General features: G+C 32.8%; 1 protein-coding gene and 1 pseudogene across 1 annotated transcript in view; both read right to left on the bottom strand.

The window, feature by feature from the left end:
* The window catches only part of LOC145268689 (uncharacterized), a 1,072,728-nt gene that overhangs the window by 46,853 nt on the left and 998,375 nt on the right, over positions 1 to 27,500 (bottom strand). The window contains exons 205-212 of the mRNA XM_080124201.1: positions 23,593 to 23,895; positions 21,013 to 21,327; positions 16,781 to 16,810; positions 13,011 to 13,313; positions 8,971 to 9,273; positions 6,726 to 7,028; positions 4,395 to 4,691; positions 1,552 to 1,854 (exon numbers count right to left, since the gene is read on the bottom strand). Of these exons, the coding sequence (XP_079980327.1) occupies positions 1,552 to 1,854; positions 4,395 to 4,691; positions 6,726 to 7,028; positions 8,971 to 9,273; positions 13,011 to 13,313; positions 16,781 to 16,810; positions 21,013 to 21,327; positions 23,593 to 23,895 (2,157 nt within the window). The remainder of the gene's footprint in view (positions 1 to 1,551; positions 1,855 to 4,394; positions 4,692 to 6,725; positions 7,029 to 8,970; positions 9,274 to 13,010; positions 13,314 to 16,780; positions 16,811 to 21,012; positions 21,328 to 23,592; positions 23,896 to 27,500) is intronic.
* On the bottom strand, positions 10,645 to 10,760 carry LOC145268880 (5S ribosomal RNA; annotated as a pseudogene).

Raw genomic sequence — 27,500 nt, 5'->3', positions numbered from 1 at the left:
TGAATCTCTTCTGTATGTTGAAGGTTCAATCCTCAGTGTGGGTGGCATTCAAAATACTATTATCAATTACTTCTGCCCGGTTATGGCTGACGGAACAATAGCACGCTACCCTCCTCTGTTGATTCAATAAGGCGTTTCGCTCGAAATTCCGTGCAGATTTACAGAGTTCAACAGAAAAGAGGTGCTAATGCACTTATTGATCCGCACTATTTTTTTTAAAATAGTATTTTCATGTTTAATTAAAATTTTATTATATGTTTTACGGCTAGAGTACAGAATAGGTACAAAACACCCTCCCCTCCCCATGTTAAGAATGGCTTTCTAAATAATAACTTTATTATTCCAGTACGGATCAATAAGTGCACTAGTACCCAGAAAGATTCCCGAGTTCGACAAGATAAACTCGAAGGAGGTTGGAAGTTACATCGGCCGAAACGTTCTGAGAATGGCACCGAGGATGAGAATATGAAAACGCGTCTTACTCTGTATTTTCACCATACGTTCAACAGGCGCCAGTGAATGTTGATCAGTTAATTTTTTTTTTCTATTTTATGGTTTAAAAAAAAAAAAGGATATATTTATAACTTTTTGTGCTAAAATATTAAATAAACAATTCTTAAATCAATGATAATACCGGTTGTTCGATAAATTAATTTTTCTCCGAGTTATATCGAATTCTTAAACGCGGACTTTAGGGGATTATTTCGTAATGTTCCTGTAAAAATTAATTTTTTTTTTAATTAATTGTTACAATTTACGATGCTTTATTTTCAGAAAAAAAAGCAAAAATAAATTCTTCCATTTTTTTTTTTTTTTTTTTACAACTGAAAGCCATAACTTTAGTAAAGGTGTTTTTTTGTTTTGTTTAAACAACAACAAAAAAAATACATTTGTACTGAAATTCGAATAAAAATAATTGGTTCATTATATTCCGTGATCATTATTTGATAAATACTGAAAATTTTATTAAAATTGGTTAATTTTCTGAATTTTGGTGAATTTTTAAGTAAAGGGAGGGTTCAAAATGTTTATGCATTGTAAGCATCGGCATTCATTTTGGACGTACATTCTTAACAATCATAAATATGAGCAACTTGGCTTGTTTTTAGCATAATTGGGTTACTTCCCTTGTTATGTCACGTGTTCTCAAAACAATATGGCGGTTTTTTGTTTACGATAAAGATCAAAAACTTGTGTTTTGTTTTTAATGATATAGTAATATTTAAGTACTTCTGATCTGCCAATTAAGTAGATATCACTTTTAGCTGACATGTACACAAAAAGTCAGTAGGTACTATTGTTTTTTTGTTTTGTTTTTTTTAATCGATTTTTTCGTTTTTCTGAATTTTGCAATTATAGTCTAGCTGCACTCATATTTCCCTGAAAAGAATCAATTTCCGGATATTCTTATGTGTTGACCTAAATTTTCATAGGAGTTTTTAGATTATGTAATGCCGTTTACTTCCGTCGCGTTTCAATACCGGAAGTGGTTTCCATCGGTAAATACGTTCGATCGCCAACTATATAAAGCAGGCCAAGAAAGACACCTACCTGCACGTCTTGCTAAATACACTGGGAGTGTCGGCTCACTCATGTCTTTATCGATGACAGCCCGGACACGGAACAAATAGTCTTTGTCCGGCTTGAGTCCAGAGATTTGGTATTTCAAGTCCGCGATGTCACGAGCGACGGTGTACCAGGTCTCAGAGGGAGGTTCTGCGAATTCAATGATGTAGAAAAGTCGGATCAAGTCGCTAGAAAATCCGGTTGGTAGTTTTCCTGACTTCCACGCCATCGTCACGGAAGTCGGTCCGATGTCGCTCAAGATAGGTTCATACAATGGCATTTGGGGGGCTGAAAAAAAACAAAAACAAAACATACATTTCAACTTTAATAAAAAAAAAAAAAAGTGTCTCTGGGATTGCTCATCAGTGCGGCTAGACAGGCAACTGCCTCAAGCCAGGATATATATATATATATATATATATATATATATATATATATATATATATATATATGAACAAATGATTAATAAAACATGGTAAAAGACATCTTGAAAAAGAGTTAAAAACATATTTAATTTTAAAAAAGGAAGCACAAGGTAAGTGGATAGTCCTTAATCTGCGGAGTTTCGAAGAAATACTCTCCTTCTCATCAGAGGGCAGGAATTAGCAAAATGCAGGATCGGATTTTGCATATAAAAGTATTTAATGAAACTACAAGTAAGTCACAGATCTTACTTGGTTAAAAAAAAAAAAGGGTGAGGTAAGGGGAACAGGAGGCAAAAGAAAAATGATAAAAAGATTTCACATGAATGGACAGTCCGGTGAAGGGTAAAAATCCAAAAATGGTAAAATCCAAAAAGGTCGAATTTAAAATTTCAATCCAATATATATATATATATATATATATATATATATATATATATATATATATATATATATATATATATATATATATATATATATTATAAGGTAAAATTAAAAGCCAAGAACAATGCGAGATTTTTTTTTATAGAGTAAAATTAAATGAAAACAAAAGAAATAAATTTCTTTTTTTTGTTGTTTGTTTTTTCTTTTTCACACAAATTTTAACTCTAAACAACAGTAATTTTTTTTTCTGTTGTATTCAATGGTGTTATAAATCTCAATATATTTCAGACTTCTCTTGAAAAAGGACTAATAAGTCTGAAATATATTGAGATTTATAACACCATTGAATACAACAGAAAAAAAAAATTACTGTTGTTTAGAGTTAAAATTTGTGTGAAAAAGAAAAAACAAACAACAAAAAAAAAGAAATTTATTTCTTTTGTTTTCATTTAATTTTACTCTATAAAAAAAAAATCTCGCATTGTTCTTGGCTTTTAATTTTACCTTATAATTTTCTTCAACAATGCCTCAAGCAAACTACAATCTACTTATATATATATATATATATATATATAAGGTACTTTTAAAGTCGAAATACAGGGTGTTTAAAAAATATTGCATTATACGTTTACTTGTTTTAGATGTTTGTTTCTTTCTTATTACACAGACAGACAGACAGACACGTTCACTTTTATAGATATATAGATTATAGTATAAATCCCCCCCGGCCCCGTTCAGTCTTCACAGACTACAGATACCGACTGAAGGGTGTTTGAGTGTGAAATTATTGTGGCAAGAGTTGCACAATCTCCAACCACATATCTTCTGAGTCGGCACTGTTTTAATCCCAGTTGCAAGTGTGTATAAGTTCAGGGCAACTGGAAACAATGCTGAGGTTAGTGGATGGCACATACAGTGCCTAGCGTTTCCAAATAGTGACACATCTGGTATTGGCCAGGGTTATTGTTGCTTAACTTTGGTGATTCTGTAAGAAACGGTGTGTCGATATGATTGTGCTGTATATGATATATGTTTACTATTATAATATATATGTTTGGGGTCTTGCATATATATATATATATATATATATATATATATATATATATATATATATATTCATTCTACCGGGTCAATTGGTAGAACTGCTGACTGTCAACGTGATGGTTCTAGCTTCAATCCTCAGCTAGGGAAAGGTGCTAGTCTAGCCACACTGATGCGTTGTGATACAACAAAACAGTACTGTAGGTGGATAACTATATATTAAGCCCCCTCTGTTGTAAATATATCTCGCCCGCCTGTAGAGTCGGGCCCGCTGTTTGTAAATAAACAAGTAGCTTGAGCAATGTAAAAGCGGTGGGCGAATGTTTATTTGAATGGACATTTGCTGGAGTCATTTGCGAGCACCGATCCCATAGGTCGGTGGGTAGAAGTGCCGACTATCAATCTGATGTTTGTAGGTTCAATCCTCGGCTAAGGAAAGGTGCTAGTCTAGCCTCACTGATGAGTTGTGATACAATGAAACGGTACTGTATGCGGATGACTATATATACACATATATATATATACACACATATATATATATATATATATATATATATATATATACATATATATATATAGTATTTTTAAATATTATACATATAATAATAATAATAATAATAATAATAATAATAATAATAATAATAATAATAATATGTATCTCTCTATATATATATATCTAATAATAATATCTATCTCTCTCTCTCTCTCTCTATATATATATATATATATATATATATATCTATATATATATATATATATATATATATATATATATATATATATATATATATACACACAGTACTTAAAAAAACTATGCAATAATTATAGCTTTGGAGTCTTTGCCCTCTACCATATATACACTTCCAAAAACTCTACATATTATATGCTTACAATACAAATAGCTTTCATTGGAGTCTTTGCCCTCTACTATATATATATATATATAATACTTCAAAAAATCTATACATAATATATGCTTACCAGGTCGTCTTTGTAGTGAAACAGGGAATGATGGTTCACTGACTCCACTTTCTGTTTGAGCTTGTATTCTGAATCTGTAATCTCGATCCGGTCTCAGTCCCATGACTCGATATTCTGGATGGGGGATCCTACGGGCAACTGGGATCCATTCGATGCTAGGATACTCCTGCATGAACACACTGTAAGTCACCGGGTAGTATTGGGAGGTTGGTGTATCGGCTGGCTTCCAGGTCAGGTTGACAGAATCTGTTCCGATGGGTGTGAGGATCACATCGCTTCGCGAAAGCCTGGGCGGAACTGAAAGAAAAGAAGGGGAACGTTTTTGTTGAAGATTTCATTCAATAGTAAGAAAGCCATTTTTATTTGTCACTTTTATGTAGCTGGGATATGTTTGGAAGCAGAAAAAAAATTCGGCATTATATATGTATATATATATATATATATATTGTTGGTTGGTTGTTTTTGTTTTACGGCATATCAACCCTTTTCAGGTTATTTAATACAGAATCCAGTGATTTTGAAGAACAATTTTTGAATAGAGTATATTTGATTTTCTTTTTCAAGTCAGTTTCTATTTAACCCATAGTTGGGACTCTAACAGGTACTACCACTTCGGGTCAGAGTGGACCTGGGAGTATTGGCAATTAAAGGGGTGGCTTAACACTCCCTAAAGCCCACAAACTGGGGCCTCACCATCGGATATCATTTAAGATCATAACCAGGACCTATGTATGTATGGATGTATGTATGTATGTATGTATGTATGTATGTATGTATGTATGGATGGATGGATGTGTGTATGTATATGAGTATATATGTTTATATATGTACATGTGTATGTATATGTATGTATATCTATATGCATATGTGTATGTGTGTATATATGTTTATTGGTGTGTTTGTATGTATATGTATGTGTATATATGCATATATATATGTATGCGTATAAATGCATATATATGTATGCGTATGTATGTATATGTGCATATATGTGTACGTATTTGTATGTATATATGTACGTATATGTGTGTTTGTATTTGTGTATGTGTGTTTATATATGTGTATGTATATGTATGTATATTTGTATGTATGCATGTGTGTATGTATATGTCAGGTCATGTAATGTGCTACTGGTACCATGTAACCCAGTACTACCTGCCGCATGGTCGGGTCACCAGCGACTAAACTGGTTTCCCCACCAGACTTGTTTGGTGAGGAGGGCGGCTAGTCTCCCTGAAGGATTAAAAACAAGACCTTCCAAAGGGCGAATGAACTCTTTTTCTGGGTCAACGGCCAACTAGCACCGTGTATATTTGTGTGTGTGTATATGTGCATTGGGGTGAAGAGGGCTCCCCCGTAAGCCGTGGTGAAGGCAACCTTTCTAGGAGAAGGAAATCTCTGATTTAAAAAACCATAAAGCAGAAGACCTTTACCCGCATTCAGCTGGTCTGCAGTTTAATTTGTTGCTGGCTATCTTGCTCTTGCTTGTTGCTGGATCTCAACATTTTGAACCGAGAGAGAGACTTAGCTGTCGTACAAAGCTAAGACTCTGTAACATCATCTTTACTCCCTCAGAAGCGCCGGTTAAGATTGAATAAAATAAATGCGTATTATATACGTTTTAAACCAAAAACAACGCATTATTACAAAATAAACCGGCGCTTCTAAGGAACAAAAAATCTTAACGTGAATCCCACGTGACCTAACGCACTGTTCCAAGATTTAAAAAACTACCATAAAAACAATAAACGGACTTCTACTTTCTGATTCTCTGCCCCAGTAACAACATGTCAAAAAAAAAAGAAAGAAATGTATACTGAAGATGAGGTTTTGCTTCGAAATATACATTATGAATTTCAACATAAATTTCAAACAAAATAAATGTCCGTTTATTTTGTAATAATGCGTTGTTTTTGGTTTCAAACGTATATAATATGTATTTATTTTATGTTAAATATGTTTTTATCTCTTTCTCAATGTGTGTTTTTAACATGTTTTATTAACTGCTTGTTCTTATATATATGTGTGTGTATACATATATATATATATATACATATATATACACATATATATATACATAGATATATATATATACACACACATATATATTTACAAACACACACACATATATATTCACATACACACACATATATATTCACATATATTTACATACACACACACATATATATTCACATACACACACATATATATTCACATATATTTACATACACACACATTATATATATATATATATATATATATATATATATATATATATACATATATATATATATATATATATTATATATATATAAAAGTATTTCAACATACCTGGTTTTCTGTAGAAGCCAACTGGCAAAGTTGGGTCAGTCAAACCAGCCTTGGTATTAGCGCGTACACGGAAGAAATAATCAAACGTTGGAAGCAGACTGGGGATTCTGTAAAAGGTTGAGGCAATTCCTCGGCCAACCTCTTTCCAAGCATATCCGGGTACTTGTTGAGCTTCAACCACATAGTCAATGATATCATAGTCCCTGTCGAAGGAAGGCAGGGGGATTCGTTTCCATCGCAGAGTAACGGAATCGTTGGATGGTTCGGTAATCTCAAGGCTGCCAATTGGAGGCTTAATGCGAACTGCAAAAGAATTCAAAGGTTATTAAAAAAAAAACAAAAAAACAAAACAAAACAATTCTGCTTCAATTTATTCAATTATGCAGGGGTCTGGTGTTGCTTTGGTTATGCCTGGATTGATTGTATGCTCCAAAGATTCAAGTATGGTGCTGAGAAATATTGTAAGAAATGATTTGGTTTGGTTGTTTTTGTTTTGTTTTGTTGTTTTGTTTTGTTTTGTTGTTGTTTGGTTGTTTTGTTTTGTTGTTGTTTTGTTTTGTTTTGCTGTTTTGTTGTTGTTTTGTTGTTTTGTTTTGTTGTTGTTTAGTTGTTTTGTTTTGTTGTTTTCTTGTTGTTTGGTTGTTTTGTTGTTGTTTTGTTGTTTTGTTGTTGTTTAGTTGTTTTTTTTGTTTTGTTGTTGTTTGGTTGTTTTGTTTTATGGCATATCATTCCTTTTCGTGTTATTTAATGTTACATCCAGTTATTTTGAAAACAGTATTCATGTTGCATCCAGTTATTTTGTAGAAGGTTTTTATTCTTCAAACTCTTTGTATCTTCAACCGCTAGTTTGTAGTGTTTGGTTTGGTTGTTTTATAGTGGATTTTATCGTTTTTGTTTCCTGCAGAACATGAATGAGTTTTGCAATGAGAGAGGGAAAGGGGTTACAGTATTAAAGTTTGGTACATTTTAAGTGAGGAAACCCGTCAGGAAGTGGGGGAGATAGAAAGAAAAGAGGGAAATGGGGAGAAGGAAAAAAAAGGGGGAAAAGGTGGGTCGTTGGTTTTGGTTTTGGTTTTGCAGAGTATAAATTTTGCAAAAGGAAGTAGAAAAACAAAAGGCATCAATGTTAGGTGCATTTCGTCTTAGGAAGCCAATATCTTCAGACAGCCTGATCTGGTAGCACAAGTAATCTCCTCCGGGTGCAATACACTTGCTGTAAGGTTCCGACAACTTCTAGAAGGTCCCATGGCAGTTATCTTGTGTGATTGTGTCAATGACTCTCGTCATAGCCTCTTTCATCTCCTCAATTGTCTCATAACAACAGCCTCTAAGGTTTTCCTTGAGCTTAGGGAATAACGAAAAGTCACAGGGAGCAAGGTCTGAACTATAAGGAGGATGAGGAACCGTCATGATACACATATTGGTCAAATAGTTTGGTCTTCTCTGAGCACCCTTGGGACAAACTTCACACAAGTATTCTGCATCTTCAGTTCTTCGCAAATAATTGTGTGTACAGTTCCCACACTGACATCAAACTGTGCACTTACTGTCTTTATCGGCACACGACTATCATTATCCATGAAATTCTTTATTTGGCCAATCAACTTTGGTGTTCTGACTTCCTTACTTCTCCCACAACTCATCATCTCTCACAGACTTCCTGCCTTCCTTGAATCTCTTATGCCACTCAAAAACTGATGCTCGATTCATGCAAGATGGTCCAAAAGCAGTCTGAAGCATTCCACAAGTTTCTGTGGCATTTTTTTTCCAAGTTTAAAACAGAATTTTATTGCACACGCCCAGATTGTATTTTTGAAATTCATTAGCTGTGATAATCAGGCTTTAGTAGGATGTATTCCAATTCTTGCTGTAGCTGTTCATTTGAACCTGAAATCATAAAAATGGGTCAATAATCTCATAAGATGGATAGCAATAAAATACTGAATTTTTAAGAGTCTACAACAATTTTAAATGCCTGTACAAAAAAAGTCTGGAAACTTACTTAAGACGCCTTGCATGAGGCTGTTGCGCAGTAAACACAAGGTCCATTTTTTACTCCGAAAATAATCCAAATTATCAATCCCCCTCTTAAAAAATTCAGAAACATGGACATTCCATTTACGAAAAGCCGTGCATCACTTTCTCCGATGATTTCTATTGTATTCTCCTGCTAACTGGCCCTGCTACCCCAACTGTTCTACAAGTTACAAAAACCTGTGAATAAATGAGACACGTATCAACTTACATCTTTGTCTGCTGACCGTAATGGGAGATGGTGGCTCACCCAAGTCATAGTCACCCAAAGTTCTAACACGGTAGTTGTAATCCCGCTGGGGACTAAGATCTGCGAGGTGGTAACTGGTGGTCGGGACTCCGCTAACCATTGGGTGCCAATCGGGATGAGGAGGTTGCTGGTTCTCAATCATGTACAGCAGAGGATCATCTCTGCTGTCGAATGGAGGGATGTTTGTCTTCGTCCACCTCAGGTGAATAGAAGTTGGTTCATGTTGTTCAACGTCCAGATATTCAACAGGTTGTCTGCTCTTGGCTGGAAGTGTAAAAAGGAATCAAAAATAATAAAATTAATCATTTTTGAAAAAATTTTAGTTCAGGGAACTTCTATCATTACTAACTAGCAGAGCATTACCCCTGTTGTCCAAAGTCTATCAAACATGCGTATATACTTTCATAATCTAAGAAATGAATTGGAATACAAAGGCAGCGTTCTCATGCTGCTATCATCGCTAATAAAAACAAATATATATATATATATATATATATATATATATATATATATATATAAATATATATATATATATATAATCTGAGGTTATTGTTTTCAAGAGGTTAAGTAACTAATGAAATTTAACAAGGTTAATACAAGAGTGCTCAGTACCGAAGTAGAGCAGAGTATACTCTTAAGTGGTATCACCTGAAGAGGCCCCTAGTTACTAGTAACTAGCTGACCGAAACATCCTCATGATTGTGTAGCAACATATTAGTGCTTATGTAAAGATAAATAAAGAGTATATATATATATATATATATATATAAGTTTAGATGAGATAAGCCATCGGTACCGTTAGTTTCAACCCTAATAATAGGGAACCGTTTTAGCCCCCCCCCCCATATCAAGCTCTCTCCAGCCGATCTACCTCATCTGTTTATCCCTATTATCAGGGTTGAAACCGACGGTACCAATGACATCGCATCTAAAAATATAAATACACACACACGCACACATATATATATATGTATATTTGACTACTTCATTTAAACATATAAATTAATATACGAAAGTATAATTTTATGTGTAAACTAAGTATTTACTTCATAGTGCTCAATACGTAGGTAGAGCTAGGTAGTAAGTTAGAAAAATATATATGGCAATTAAGCTACATAGAATATTCCGCGTTTCATCCACGCTAGGATTTTTTAAGCTTTAGGCTATTATGCTTAAGCCTGAAGAATCCTAGTGTGGATGAAACGCGGAATATTCTGTGTAGCTTAATTGCCATATATATTTTTCTAACGTACTATATACTAGCCGCTTGATGTTCCCCAGTTATAAAATATATGCTTAAATATGATATTTTAATTAATGCAAATTTCGTATTTATTATTATAGAGCCTATTATTATATTTCATCTAATATATAGTAGTGTTTTCAAAATTTAAAATAACTATTGTGTACCCTCTATTCATTATATATATATATATATATATATATATATATATATGCAGGCTCCTTCAGTCTTGGACAGACTATGGATACCCACGAAGGGTTGCTTGCGCGTGAAATTTTTGCGGCAGGAGGTGCGCAATCCCCAACCACGCCTCTCCTGAGACGACATTGCTAAATACCAATTGCAAGTGAAGTACAGGACGACTGGAAACGAATGCCGAGATAAGCGGAGAGCACATACAGCGCCTAGAATTCCAAATGGTCACCCATCTGATACTAACCAGGCTCAACGTTGCTTAACTTAGGTGATCTGATGAGAACCGGTGTGTCAACGTGATTATGCCGTATTCTTTTATATATATATATATATATATATATATATATATATATATATATATATATATATATATATATATATATATATATATATATATATATATATAAATCGGAGTTTTTTTTTCTCGCTTTCACATTGACATTAAGAACTTACTTTTTCGTCTCAGCTCCCCAAAAAGGGGTATTTTTGCAGTAGGCAAAAAATAAAATTGCCTTAGTATAGAATGGTTTTCCTTACATTGACTAAGGACAAAGTGTAGCATCAGAACAGATACTACACTGAGATCCTAGTCCGAAGGCCAGATCTAAATATATGAATATATATATAAAAGTGACCTTGCCAGTGTTTGGGCGAAAATTCTCTACCAAACTCCTCTTTGAATAATTGATCTATAGAGTTTGGATTTGATAGATATGGTATTTGGACTTGTAGCACACTTTCGATTTGGTTTTTAACTTTTAAAATAGCTGCTAAGGGGTCAGAATTAAAAAAAATTGGTGTAAGTCGGCTACACAAGTTTTTTTTTTTTTTACACGTTAATTAAAAGTTCTAGGTTAAACTTTGAACTGCTTGTATATGTATGGATTTAGTTTTCATACGATAACGGATAAAGCTGGAGAGCTATATGTTTTGGTTTCGATTCTAACTGATAGCATTCAAGTCATTAAAATCACTACTTCATATTAGGTACAATATAATAATCAATAGATAATTAGCTTTATAATAAATATGAAATTTGCATAAATCAAAATATAACATTTAAGCGTAATTTTCGACCGGGCAACAGCAGACCGCATGCTAGTATATATCAGTGACCTTGTCTGTTTGTGAGTGTATGTGTGTGCATAACGGTCTCTACCAAACCACTCTGTCAATTTTTGATCTATAGATTTGAAACTTGATATATAGGGTATGCAGACATGCAGAACAGAGTCGATTTTGTTTTTTACCTGGCAAAAATAGCTGCAAAGAGGTAAAAATTTAAAAATTGGAACTTGGTAGGCATAAATCAACGTAAAGTGTATCCTCTACGTCTGTACAAATATACCATTTATTTGTTAAAGTCGGTTTATTTTTAACTATTTCTTATCCAACTAAGCTCAAATGATAACGACTAAAGCTGGAGTGCTAAATGTTTTGGTTTCGATTCTAGCTGATGGCACTGAAGTCATTTTTTCTACTTTTGCAAGCACTACATTATATTGGGTACAATATAATATTCAACAGAGACTAAGTTCTATAATAATCTATCTATATATCTATAAAAGTGAACGTGTGTGTGTGTGTGTGTGTCTGTGTACATTTCCCTACGCAATAACTCTGTCAATTGTTAGTCTACAGACTCGAAATTTTATATACAGGGTACTGAGATTTGGGAAAATCGATGTGATTGGTTTTCGGCCTGAAATTTGGCTGTTAATGGGTCAAAGTTCAACGATTTGACCATTGAGGACTCTACCAAACTCCTCCGACAATTTTTGGTCTACACACTTGAAATTTTAGATATAGGTTCCTTGGACATGGATCTAACTTAATAACTCAATTTGAGCCCAAAACAATAAATGTTAAGGGGTCATAATAGGGGTCAAAGTTAAAAAAATTGATAGTTTTTTTTTTTTTTGCTCAGCATACATCTCCAAACACCCGGGCAACGCCGGGCACCCATGCTAGTATATCTATAAAAGTGAACGTGTCTGTATATGTATCTGTGTGTGTCTGTGTACATTTCCCTACGCAATAACTCTGTCAATTTTTAGTCTACAGACTCGAAATTTGATATACAGGGTACTGAGATATGGGAAAATCTTTGTAATCCATTTTCGGCCAGAAATTTTGCTGTTACGGGGAAAAAGTTTAACGATTTGACCTTTAAGAACTCTACCAAACTCCTCCGCCAATTTTGGGTCTAAACACTTGAAATTTTAGATATAGGTTCCTTGGACATGGATCTAACTTAATAACTTGATTTGAATCCCAAACAATAAATGTTAAGGGGGCATAATAGGGGTCAAAGTTTTAACAAAATTGACCATTTTTGTTTTGTTTTTTTGCTCAACATACACCTCCAAACACCCGGGCAACGCCGGGCTGAAATGCTAGTAAATACAAAAATCTGCATGAATTAAAATATCATATTTAAACATATTTTACTGGGCAATGCCAAGTGCCCACCTAGTATATATTTATGGTGATTATTGGATAAGAATAATGAATTTTTCGACATGTAAGATAAAAGATAAAAAAAAAAAAAGAAAAGATTTACCTAGATTCCTGTACAATGAGGTGGCTGGTGATGGCTCCGTAACTCCATGAGTGGTATGAGCTCTGACCCTAAACCTGTAATCCCTGGACGGTTCAAGGTCTTTGATTAGATAATTTGTGGATGGTATGTTCGATGCAAATTCATACCATTTCATCTCCGGAGGTTTCTGCATTTCGAGCATGTACAACAATGGTTCGTCTCCGAAATGGTAATTTGGGATGTTGACACGATTCCAACGGAGACGGAGTGATGTAGGTTCGATATCGTGAATCTCAGGTCGATCGATTGGTATTCCGGGATAAACTATAAGAAAGTAAAAAAGTAAAAAAATAGATTAGACTATATTCATTTCAGATTACTAGACAGCGTAGAACAATATAATTGTCACCCTAAAGAAAACAACACTACAGCTATATTTTAAAACTTTTATTGAAAAATATCCATTCCGGAAACTTGATAATGTAGTAGAGCTGACATCTATTCAATGTAGCCACCTTCAGCCTCAATCACCGCCTTGATAGGAGTTTGGAACTGGGAGCATGCCTTTTCCACAAGCGCTGGCAAGAGCTCGGCGAATACTCGGCGAATGGCGGCGATCAGGCTGGCTTTGGTGTTGTGGGAGGTCATGTTGGTGATGTTCTCGATGTATGACCAAATAAAGTAGTCCAATGGGGTCAAGTTGGGGGAGAAGGGGAGCCAGTAAAGAAGAGTACAAATTCATAAGATTCGTTCTGACGCCAAGCCTGGGTCTCTTTGGGCTTGTGGGCTGGCGCCGAGTCCTACTGCCACACCAATGGTCAGCCAGCAACCACCTGATTGCACCAGGGGATCATCACACTCTTCAGTACGTCCAGGTACACTTTGGTGTTGATTTTCGAACCGACTTCAAAGATGTGAGGTGACATGATGTGGCCTTCAGTTGAAACCACACCAAATACCTTAATCATTGCTGGAAACTTTGTTTTCATCACTCTGGGCACATCTGTTATTCGTGGCAATCCAGCGATGCATTTTGAGGGTGCTGGCAATGGTTCTGTTCTTATAACCTGAATCGAAAGAGAGCATGAGTTGTACAGTGGCGCATCTCTGATCTTGCTCGTCGAACATTGTGTCACTTTCAGACATGATAGAAGGCTCCTATCACTCTTAGGATTTGTACACAACTGGCCAACTGATAGATGGTATGCAACAAAAAAAAAAAGAAAACCGGAAATGGAATCATGTTGTCTTTTTCTGTACACATCATTTATTATTTGGAATTTTATATTTATGTTTTCAATAATTTTCAATATAAAAAAAAAAACGATTGAAAAGAAAAAAAAACTGTTTTCGCTAAAACTTAATGAAGCATAGAATACATGCACAGGGGAGGTGTAGGCATGATAGAAAAAAGGTTTAATTGAGTAAGGGGTCACACACAAAAAGATTAAAGTGAGGGGTCGGTAAGAGAGGGTAAAAAAAATAAAAATTAAAATTAAATAGAATCTGCTCTCAAATGAAATAGGAGGCGGATGTTACTACAAAAATATTTAGAAATTATGCAGAATGTAGAAACTATGCATAAATAGAATAAAACGTAATAGTGAAATGAAACCAATCATCTAATAAAAAATAAAAAAATGAATAAGTAATTAATGAACGCTCGTTTCTCAAAGGAATATGCAAATTAGTTAACATTCATGTAGTCGCTCGCATATGCATGACTGAGTATATTAACAAGTTCCTTTTTAATATTATTTAAATAGAAAAACGTAGGTTTTTAATATCAATGTCAGAGCGAGAAAAAAAAACTCAACTTTATAGGTATATAGATTAAATCAGTATCCAATGACTTGGGTAGCAGTATTAGGATTTAAGACTATATGAGGGTTAGCTGCTCCGACTTCTGTGATATTAGTCTTTATTTACTTCCTTTTCTCGTGAGGTTAGTGCCAGGTTGGATGTGAGTTTAATGGTAGTGTTTCTGTGGAACAACCTGGATTCGAACTTGACACATCCAGGTTTACAGTCTGTACCATTAATCACTTAGCTACCCCCCCCCAAAGAAAGATACTATTGATCACAAAAGTATTGGATGGGATATATATTAGTCATCAAAACGGATCAAATATGAAAATTAACTATAACTGGTCTCTGGTACCAAAACGCTTTCTCTTACACCCTGCTTGTTCCTTTTCGAACAGAAAAACTTATTTTACTTTATACATAAGATTATTGAATTATTATTAAATAGTGGACAGGATTAAATATGAAAATTGATTAAATCGATTGGAAAATAAATTTTTGTTCTTAACAACACAGACCAATATTTGCCTTATATGATTGATGAAGCAGCTTGTTTTATACGGCTTGTAATTTTTTTTTTATACGGCTTGTAATTTTTTTTTTTTATACGGCTTGTAATTTTTTTATGCAGGTTGTAATTTAAGAAGCTGCTGATCACAAAAAATACTGGACCATTCGTTTTATACACAAAGCTTTGTACAAAGGGAAAAATCTATCTATCACGAAGAATCTTTTAAAGCACATCATTGATCGGGGAACATCGAAGAAATTATTTGTTACTAGCGGGGGTGGGGGTGGGGAGGGCTTTGCCCGGTCGTAAGATACGCTTAAATATGATAGTTTAACTTGTCCAGATTTCGTATATATTATCATACAGCCGTGATTTCAAAAGTAAAAAGAAAGAAAAATATTTGGGTACCATCAGCTAGAATCGAAACCGAAAGCAAAAAGTGTAGCATTCAAAGCTGGTGACGTTACCACTGTACCAACGTGACATGCATATGAACTGATTAAAAATAAACTAAGATAAATGTACAAAATGTATAACGATTTTTTCAATTTTGACTCCTCTTTGACCCCTTAAAGAACGGTCCATAAAAAATCTAATAATGTGAGGCTTCTAGTGACGCTCTGTGACTTTTAGTTTCGGAAGAGATAGAATTTGGAAATATGAAGACAGACAAACATAGTGAGTTTTATATATTAGATTATTTGTTAGTAGCCAATGATTAAGGTCTTCGGAATGTGTAAGGATTAGTTCCAATAAGAATTAATTTTTTTTTAAACAACACGAACCAATATTTGCCTTAATCTTCTAATATATAAAGGGCAAACCTCTGTTTAAATGTATGTATGTATGTATGTATGTCTGCCTAAAACTTTCAACAGAGGCGACGAATTTTCACAAGATCGGTATCATTTTGAAGCTCGACCCTTCGGACAACAAATATCGAAAAAAATTGGCCAAAAACATTAATTCCTTCACCCTCAACTGGGTACTTTTCTACAGGGAGGGGATCGTTTTTTTCTGCCGATGTTTTCGAAAGCCATCCACTTTTTTCGATTTTCTAGCCTTAATTTAAACCTTCGTCACTCCCAGTTTGGCGATGGGCGTGACAGCAAAGACGTCATGTTTTTTGTTTTGTTTTTCACGTTATTTTCCTCTATCGCGGTACATGCTCGAGTTTGCCTGCCTACTACCACTTTATATATTTTTCTTTTTTTTGCTCAACACACACCTACAAATACCCGGGCAACGCCAGGCACCCAGGCTTGTTGATTAATAAATCAGAATTGATGTAGCGTATTTAAAACAAAAACAAAAAAAAAATTATCAATCATAAAAATTGAGTTTATATACAAGAAGATTGTAAAAATGAAAAATAAACTTCCACGGGGCATTTTTTAAACCACATCACGTGACATGCATCATGCTAACAGTATTTACATAAAAAAAAATGTAGTCAAATATTGAAATAACATACCTGGATATTTTTCCCAATCAATGGACACTCCTAAATGCACGGGAGATTTAAAAAAATAACATTAGAACAAAAACTACATATTTACATGTTTTAAATGCAGAGGATATATAAGTATTCAAATAAAAAACTATTATAATATTATAAAATATATATGTATTGAAATAATAACTATTATAATATAAAATATATATGTATTAAAATAATAACTATTATAATATAAAATATATATGTATTAAAATAATAACTATTATAATATAAAATATATAAGTATTAAAATAAAAAACCATTATAATATAAAATATATAAATATTAAAATAAAAACCACTATAATATAAAATATATATGTATTAATAAAAACATTATAATATAAAATATATAAATATTAAAATAAAAACCATTATAATATAAAATATAAAAATATAAAAAAAACATCATAATATTAAAAAATATACATGTATTAAAATGATATCTATTATAATATAAAAACATATAGGTATTAAAATAAAATCTATGTATTAACCTACAAAGCTAGTAGCCAAAGCTGGTCCCATGGATGCACCATCTATCTGTCTATACATGATATCATTAAAGCTAAATTAAACTGACATAATGGCGAATTTCATAAATTCTGCGAAATACACTATTATTAAATAAGAATATGTAATATATAAAAACTATATGTGTAAATATTCGAATAAAATATCTATATATCTATAAAAGTGAACGTGTCTGTGTGTCTGTGTACATTTTCCTTCGCAATAACTCTGTCAATTTTTAGTCTACAGACTCGAAATTTGATATACAGGGTACTGAAATTTGGAAAAATCGATGTGATCTGTTTTCGACCAGAAACTTCGCTGTTAAGGGGTCAAAGTTCAACGATTTGATCTTTGAGAACTCTACCAAACTCCTCCGACAATTTTTGGTCTACACACTTGAAATTTTAGATATAGGTTCCTTAGACATGGATCTAACTTAATAACTTGATTTGAGCCCAAAACAAATGTTAAGGTGTCATAATAGGGGTCAAATTTTAAAGAATTGACCTTTTTTTTGTTTTTTTTCTTTTTGCTCAGCATACACCTCCAAACACCCGGGTAACGCCGGGCACCCATGCTAGTATAATATGTAAATATTAAAATAAATATATAATATATAAATATTAAAACACATATATGATATATAATATTAAAATTAGTTTGGGACTATTAATTGGAATCAGGAATTGGGAAAATCGAACGATTTGGGGGTATTGAAATCGGTATCGGAAAAATTGATGCCTATTTTCCGATGTCAAAACGATTCTTTTAATTGTCTTTTTTTTATTTGATTTTGTTTAAACCAAAATCTTCCATTGCTGGTAATAATGATAAAATAATAAATATTTGTTGATTTTAAATTAGCAATGAAGCTAAAATCGATAGATCATCCTCCACAAGTGTACTTTGACGTTTAGGAAAATTTCTGCATATTTAACGTGTGTTTTTACGAAAATCGAGGGAAATAACAATTTTATAGCTAAATAATTAGAGATTTATGAAGAATCTGAATTGGTAATTGTATTGAAATCGGGAATTTAGCACAGAAGCGGGAAAATATTGAAATCGTCCCATCACTAATTAAAATACATATGTCATATATGATATTAAAATACATATATGATATTCTTAAAATACATGTATAATAAATAATATTAAAAATACACATGGTATATAATATCCAAATAAATATTAAAATATATATAATATATAATATTCAAATAAATATTAAAATATATATAATATATAATATTCAAATAAATATTAAAATATATATAATATATAATATCCAAATAAATATTAAAATATATATAATATATAATATCCAAATAAATATTAAAATATATATAATATATAATATTCAAATAAATATTAAAATATATATAATATATAATATCCAAATAAATATTAAAATATATATAATATATAATATTCAAATAAATATTAAAATATATATAATATATAATATCCAAATAAATATTAAAATATATATAATATATAATATTCAAATAAATATTAAAATATATATAATATATAATATTCAAATAAATATTAAAATATATATAATATATAATATCCAAATAAATATTAAATTATATATAATATATAATATTCAAATAAATATTAAAATATATATAATATATAATATCCAAATAAATATTAAATTATATATAATATATAATATTCAAATAAATATTAAAATATATATAATATATAATATCCAAATAAATATTAAAATATATATAATATATAATATCCAAATAAATATTAAAATATATATAATATATAATATTCAAATAAATATTAAAATATATATAATATATAATATTCAAATAAATATTAAAATATATATAATATATAATATCCAAATAAATATTAAAATATATATAATATATAATATCCAAATAAATATTAAAATATATATAATATATAATATCCAAATAAATATTAAAATATATATAATATATAATATTCAAATAAATATTAAAATATATATAATATATAATATCCAAATAAATATTAAAATATATATAATATATAATATCCAAATAAATATTAAAATATATATAATATATAATATCCAAATAAATATTAAAATATATATAATATATAATATTCAAATAAATATTAAAATATATATAATATATAATATCCAAATAAATATTAAAATATATATAATATATAATATCCAAATAAATATTAAAATATATATAATATATAATATCCAAATAAATATTAAAATATATATAATATATAATATTCAAATAAATATTAAAATATATATAATATATAATATCCAAATAAATATTAAAATATATATAATATATAATATTCAAATAAATATTAAAATATATATAATATATAATATTCAAATAAATATTAAAATATATATAATATATAATATTCAAATAAATATTAAAATATATATAATATATAATATTCAAATAAATATTAAAATATATATAATATATAATATTCAAATAAATATTAAAATATATATAATATATAATATTCAAATAAATATTAAAATATATATAATATATAATATTCAAATAAATATTAAAATATATATAATATATAATATTCAAATAAATATTAAAATATATATAATATATAATATTCAAATAAATATTAAAATATATATAATATATAATATCCAAATAAATATTAAAATATATATAATATATAATATTCAAATAAATATTAAAATATATATAATATATAATATTCAAATAAATATTAAAATATATATAATATATAATATTCAAATAAATATTAAAATATATATAATATATAATATTCAAATAAATATATATTTCAAAGTGAAATGGAGTATCTACTTTCTTACAGGTAATTTTGGGATTTCTAAGAAAAAAATAACAAACTCCCTACACCCCTAACAAACATTTCGGAGAGTGTACGATAAAAATTGAAAAAAAAAATCTTTCTTCAGTCTATATTCTTCATGTGTGGTAAAAATTGCCATATGTACATTAATATTTCAATTTTAAAAATGGGGGGCGGGGGGGGGGGTAAGTGAGAAAATTTAAATTGAAAAAAAAAAAAAAAAAAGAAAAAGCTGCGTTTCCAGATGAAAATCAACACAAATTTTTTCTAGAAATAATTTTAATCGAACAATCAAATTTCCGGTTTCAGACAGACAAATACCATATTTCCATTAGTAATAGAAGTAATAGTATAATTCCGGTTACAGACAGACAAATACCAAATTTCCATTAGTAATAAAAGTGATAGTGTAATTCCGGTTTCAGACAGACAAATATCAAATCTCCATTAGTAATAGTACAGGTCCAGGCAGATACCAAATCTCCATTAGTAATAGAATACTACTATAGTTCTGGTTTCAGACAGGCAAATACCAAATTTTCCATTAATAATAGAAGTAATAGTATAGTTCCGGTTTCAGACAGACAAATACCAAATTACCGTTAGTAATAGAAATAATAGTATAGTTCAAGTTTCAGACAGACAGATACTAAATCACTTTTCGTAAAAGAAGTACTAGTATAGTTCCGGTTTCAGACAGACAAATAGCATATTTTAATTCGAAACAGATATTCTCAAAGGATTTCCATAAAATACACGTCAACCACGTGAAGGCACAATAAAAGAAGTTACGAAAACAAACAATAAAAAGAAATCTTTATAAAATGCAGGTGAAATTCAACGTACCTTTGGCTCGTTGTAAAGTTATTGGGTGCGTTGGTTCACTCAAGACACCGTGATCAATTTCAGCCCGGACACGGATCATGTAATCTCTTTCCGGATGTAGACCGTGGATATAATGGCTAGTGTCCGGGATGCGGCTGGCAAGAGGGACCCATTCATCTTTAGGGAGTTCCCTCATCTCCAGGCGGTATGTGTACGGAGTGCGTCTGTACGGTTTGATATGTGGGGAAGAATACTGCATTGGTCTCCAGGCAATTCTCATCGATTCATCGCCGTGGTCTGGGATGGCGGGCTTCCTGGAGGGGAATGTTGGTATTGCTACAAAAAGAAAAAAAAAGAAAAGAAATAAATAAAAATAAAATAAAAGAAAAACGTTAATCTATAAATATAAAAGTGAAAATGTATGTATGTATGTATGTATGTATGTTCGCTTTTTCTGTATGTCTACAAAAGGCTTTTTTCAGAGAAGCGGTCGCTCGCTTCACAACTTTCTAAAACTTTTTATATCACATATAAATCGTAATATCTCACAGTTAACAACGAAGCTCGCCTGTCTATTTAATTTGCTCGATTTCGGGAAGATAAATATTCAACATTTGTCGCTCGCCGCATGTGGGTTAGTCTTTTTCCTATAACATATTGGGGCAGGGGGAAAGCGTTCAGCAGTAAATGAAATACTATCCCGCTGTCAAACTTGACCTCATTAACTCATTAAAACGTGCACCTGCCAAATCCAAGTAATTAAATAAATTACAACGTGTTTCCGTTAGCATGTCGCGGTGGGGCAATGGTTAACGTCGCACGTTTTTTTTTTTTTTTCACACTTTAATTTACAACTTTGCCTCAACGGTTCGGGTTCGATCCTCATACTTACTTTTTTTTTACCCCCCCCCCCCCCCCACACACACCTCCAAACATCCGGGCAACGCCGGGTACCCCTCGCTCATCTATTATATAAATCTCATCTGTCTGTTTAAATGTATGTATGTATGTATGTATGTATGTATGTATGCCTAAAATTTTCGAAAGAGGTGACAAGTTTTCACGAGATGGATAGCATTTTGAAGCTCGACTCTTCGGGCAACAAATATCGAAAAATTGGCCAAAAATATTAATTTTCATTTCACCCTCAACTGTGCATGTTTCTACAGGGAGGGTCGGTATTTTCGCTGACATTTTTTTGCAAGTCATTCAAAGCTCGCGTAAGCGCCGCTGCATAAAAGGCGTTATTTCGACCGCCCGTGACGTCACAACCAGGGTAGGCACATCGGTAAGACAGTTTGGTTGTTTTCTCTCACCTCTTTTTCCTCTGGCACGTTACGGGTTCGAGCCTGTCTGCCTACCTACTACCACTTTTTTTTTTTTTTTTTTTTTTTGCTCAACACCCCTCCAAACACCCAGGCAACGCTGGGCACCCATGCTAGTATATTATAGATAAACATATTTGTTTTCTTTTTCTTTTTTTTAATTTTCTTTAATTTTTTTTTATAAGCTTGGGATGGGGCATCCTATCAAATACCAAACATTCACCGACTATATATTATTTTAATTACTGGAATTCTTTTGAGATGCCTAATTTGGATAATTTATTTATCAAGTATCATGGTTAAATTGTCGTCTAAACAGAAACAATCATTTTGAACCCGCTCCTGTCATATCAAAGAACCCACTGTTGATTTTTATATGCCGGACCTTTCTGCTGGTGTGGTAATAAAACTTCTCAAATGCACTTGTGATTAATTCATTTATTTTCGGACTATCATCCTCATCTTTTATAGTTGTTGTTTCATGACTTTTCGGCCAACCATTCCTCTGGCCTTCGTCAGGTTGTTAGCCACGACAGGATAGGAATGCTGAGTCTCGTAACAGTATTCCCAGTAATTACTGCCTTCCATAGTTGTCGTCTGACCACATTCTGGCCGGCTTTGGGTAGGTAACGGTTTCAATCCTACCCAAATGCAAGAAACTGCAATACCTAGTTTATATAGTGCATTCATCACTAGCCGCCTTCTCTTAGGTGGGGTTAAAAAACTGAGACACCAACCTAATAGGTTCAGCACTATCGACCAAACTCAAACCTCTGTCTCATCACTGAAATACTGCATTACTGTGCCGGGTTTCCAAGTATTTTAGCAAAAAATGTGCTTGAACGTACATACGCCTGACTGGCCCAACAAGCAACAAAATCCCACCCCTACACTGTAGAGATCCTTAGATACCGAAAAGCCTTCTACTCAAATAGTTTCTTTCTTCGAACTGCTAGACTTTGGAATTCCCTCCTGGGTCCCTGCTTCCCTGACTGTGCTGACATGCAGAAGTTCAAGTGTAATGTGAACAAACATCTCGTTGCTCAACTGTCTACATGGTTCTAAATAGTCGCTACTTACATCGAAATGGTGCTATGCCTTGTTTGGAGTGGAAAAACAGTAAAAAAAAACAAAAATGTCAGTAAAGAGATAGATACTAATTAAAATTCATAATATGATTTTTAAAACCAACAACTTTTATCAATAGGTAAAGTTGAGGATTGTTTTGGTGGTGGTCAGCACTCTCAGAGTGCTCTTGTTTTTATTAGTTGCTTACCTGTTCTTCGTGGGAGAGTAACTGGAGCCGTTGGTTCTGTGGCAATAGTCTTGTGATCAGGTTTGATGCGGAACATGTACTCCTTGTCGGGGTCCAAATGCGGGACATTGTATGAGGTGCCCTTAAGGCCTGAAGCCACACGATTCCAGGTTCTCTGCGGAAGTTCTCGGCATTCCAGGTTGTAAGTGAACTGTGGCGATTTGCCTGGCATATCGACTGGGGAGGCAGGGGTCCAGTTGATTTTAACCGAATCTGGTTTGATGTCAAGTAGAACTGGACGATCACGGTGAGAACCATACGTGGCTAAAAAGAAAAAAAATGTTTACATTATTTTTTAAATTTTTTTTACACAGTGATCACCACTTATCAAGGCCCGGAAGCCACTCAGGGATAAGGGTTATTGCAAGTACATTACATTAGTATTTTCTCTTGCAGGAAACAGCCGTTCTTGTAACAAGAATAAATAAATCACGTGTCGTTTACCGTAAGCTAAATCTTTCTTTACTTATTCCAACATTTTTTTTTAATTTCTAAATTGATTATGTTTATAATATTTTGCGGCGTTAAAAATTCTTCGGAACTCGTATTTTCATGTAAATATTTATTTTTCAATATTTATTTCGTTTTGATAACTTTCTTTCTGTTGTCTTTGCTATATAATATAAATCTCACGTGTCTGTTTAAGTGTATGTATGTATGTATGTATGTATGTCATGGTCGGGTCACCGGCGACTAAACTGGTTCCCCCACCAGACTTGTTTGGTGAGGAGAGTAGCTAGTCTCCCTGAAGGATTAAAAACAAGACCTTCCAAAGGGCGAATGAACTCTTTTTCTGGGTCAACAGCCAACCAGCAACTATATTTGTGTGTGTGTGTGTGTGTGTGTGCATATGTGTATTATGGTAAGCCGTGGTGAAGGCAACCTTTCTAGGAGAAGCAAATCTCTGATTTAAAAAACCATAAAGCGGAAGACCAGTACCCGCATTAAGCTGGTCTGCAGTTTAACTTGTTGCTGGCTATCTTGCTCTTGCTTGTTACTGGATCTCAACATTTTGAACCGAGAGAGAGACTTAGCTGTCGTACAAAGCTAAGACTCTATAACATCATCTTTGTATAGATACTCCCTCAGGCATTTGGGCTCATGGATTTTAAATGTCTGAGGGAGTGGCACTCGTCTGACAAGATGTTGCAAACATCATCATGTATGTATGTATTTATGTATTAGTGATGGGACGATTCCAATATTTTCCCCCCGATTCCGATACAATTACCGATTCCGATTCTTTATAAGTTCTAAATATTCAACTATGAAGTAGTTATGTTTTTCACAATTATAGTAAAAACACACGTTAAGTGTGCAGATATTTTCTCAGCTGTAAAAAATACACTTGTAAGTGATGATCTATGGATTTTAGTTTTACTAGTAGTTAAAAATCAATCGATATTTATTATTTTACTATTACTACCAGCAGTGGAAGATTTGGCTTTTAACAGAATCAAATTAAAAATAAATTAAAAGAATCGTTTTTGGCATTGGAAAGTCGGTACTAATTTTTCCGATTCCGATACCCCTAAAAGTTCTGATTTTTGCGATTCCCGCTTCTGATTCCAATTCTGATTAATCGTCCCAAGACTAGTATGTAAAACTTTTAGGAGAGGCGACGGATTTTCACGAGATCGGTATCGTTTTGAAGCTCGACCTTTCGAACAACAAATATAAAAAAAATTGGCTAAAAACATTAATTCCTTCACCCTCAACTGAGCACTTTTCTACAAGGAGGGGGTCGCTTTCTTTTTTTTTCCCGCCAATATTTTCAAAAGTCATCCCCTCTTTTTGATTGACTAGCCTTAATTCAAACCTTCACCACTTCCGGTTTGGCAATGGACGCAACCGCAAGGACGTCACATTTTTTTTTTTTGTTTATCTTTTTCACTTTCTTTTCCTCCTTTGTGGTACAGGTTCGAGCCTACCTCTCTATTACCACTTTTTTTTTTTTTTTTTTTTTGCTCAGCACTCACCTTCAAACACCCAGGCAACGCTGGGCACCCAGGCTAATCTATGAATAAACAGATGTTTAGTTTTGCGTTCTTATCAGGTTTTCCATTGCCTGGTCGGTATCGACTGGTATTATATATTATTTATTGTTAAGGGTGAGTTCCATATAGAAACGTTGATTTAATTTGAATAAAATAAAATACGCACCAAGTGCGCTTGAAACCAAATCACAACGTAATATTAGAAAAATAAACAAATATAGCTCTGAAATATATTTATGTTATAGATAGAAAAGAAAAAGAAACAAAACAACATACTGAAGATGAAGTATATCTCTGAAATATATTTATGTTATAAATTTCAAACAAGTAAAATATTTGTTTATTTTCCTAACATTACGCTGTGATTTGGCTTTCAAGCGCACTTGATGCGTATTTTTTTTATATTGTTTATTATTTTGATTCCTTTTGGAATCACTGGAAAATGAAAAGGGAATATATATTTATCCAGGTTTCGTCTTTATTTCAAACGTTAACATATGATAAATAAACATATTTGTTTTGTTTTTTGATTTTCTTATCAGTTTGTTTAAGCTGGGGATGGGGCATCCTGTTGAATACCAAATATTCGCCGACTATATATTATTTTAATTACTGGAATTCTTTTGAGATGAGTAATTTGCATATTTTTATTAAATTATTTGCGGACTATTGTCACCATCTTTTAGAGTTGTTCTTTCACGACGTTTCAGCCAACTATTCCTCAGGCCTTCGTCAGGTGGTAACCGCGACGAGATAGGAATGCTGTCTTGTAACAATATTCCCAGTAATTACTGCCTTCCATAGTTGTTGTCATCTCACCACCTTCTGGCCGGCTTTGGGTAGGTAGCGGTTTCAATCCTACCCAAAGCAAGAAACAGCGATATGCTGCATTTATCACCAGCCACCCTTAGGCAGGGTTAAAAAAGGAGTCACCAACCTAATAGTTGACCAGTTGTGTACAAATCCCAAGAGCAATAGGAACCTTCTATCATGTCTGAAAGTAACACAATGTTCAAGAAGCGAGATTGGAGATGCGCCACTATAGAACTCATGCTCTCTACCAATCCAAGTTATGACAACAGAACCATTGCCAGCACCCTCTAAATGCATCGCTGGATTCACACAAATAACAGGGATGTGCCCAGGGTGATGAAAACAAAGTTTCCGGCCACGGTTATGGTCTTTGGTGCGGTTTCAAGTGAGGGCCGCATCATACCACCTCATATCTTCGAAGTCGGTTTACCAAAGTGTAGCTGGATGTGCTGAAGAGTGTGGTGATCCCCTGGCGCAATCAGGTGGCCGCTAGCAGATCCTGGGTGTGGCAGCAGGATTGGCGCTGTCCCACAAGTCCAAAGAGACGCAGACTTGGGTTCAGAAGGAGTGCTAAGACTTTATACCCTTCTCTCACTGGCCCTCCCTCCTCTCCCGACCTGAACCCGCTGGACAATTTCGTTTAGTCATACATCGAGAACATCGCCAACATGCAAAGCAAGCCTGATCACTGTCATCCACTGAGTATTCGCCAAGCTCCTGCTGGCGCTTGTGTAAAAGACATGCTTCCAATTCCAGACCCGAATAAGATTATAAGATGTGATATGTTAATTAGCATATATATAAACTTTTAACAAAGACAGAGAGAAGGACAGTATATATATATTGTATATATATAGTATATATATAGTGTATAGATATATATATATATATACATACACGTGTGTGTGTACATGTATAGTCAGGTCATATCATATGCTACTGGTACCATGTAACCCAGTACTACCTGCCTCATGGTCGGGTCACTGGCGACTAAACTGGTTCCTCCACCAGACTTGTTTGTTGAGGAGGGCGGCTAGTCTCCCTGAAGGATTAAAAGGG

Source organism: Euprymna scolopes, chromosome 44 (genome assembly GCF_053919585.1).
Source record: "Euprymna scolopes isolate OS-2025 chromosome 44, ASM5391958v1, whole genome shotgun sequence".
NCBI lineage: Eukaryota > Metazoa > Mollusca > Cephalopoda > Sepiida > Sepiolidae > Euprymna > Euprymna scolopes.
Note: the sequence above shows the minus strand (reverse complement) of the source record. Positions and strands in the feature narration are given on the sequence as shown.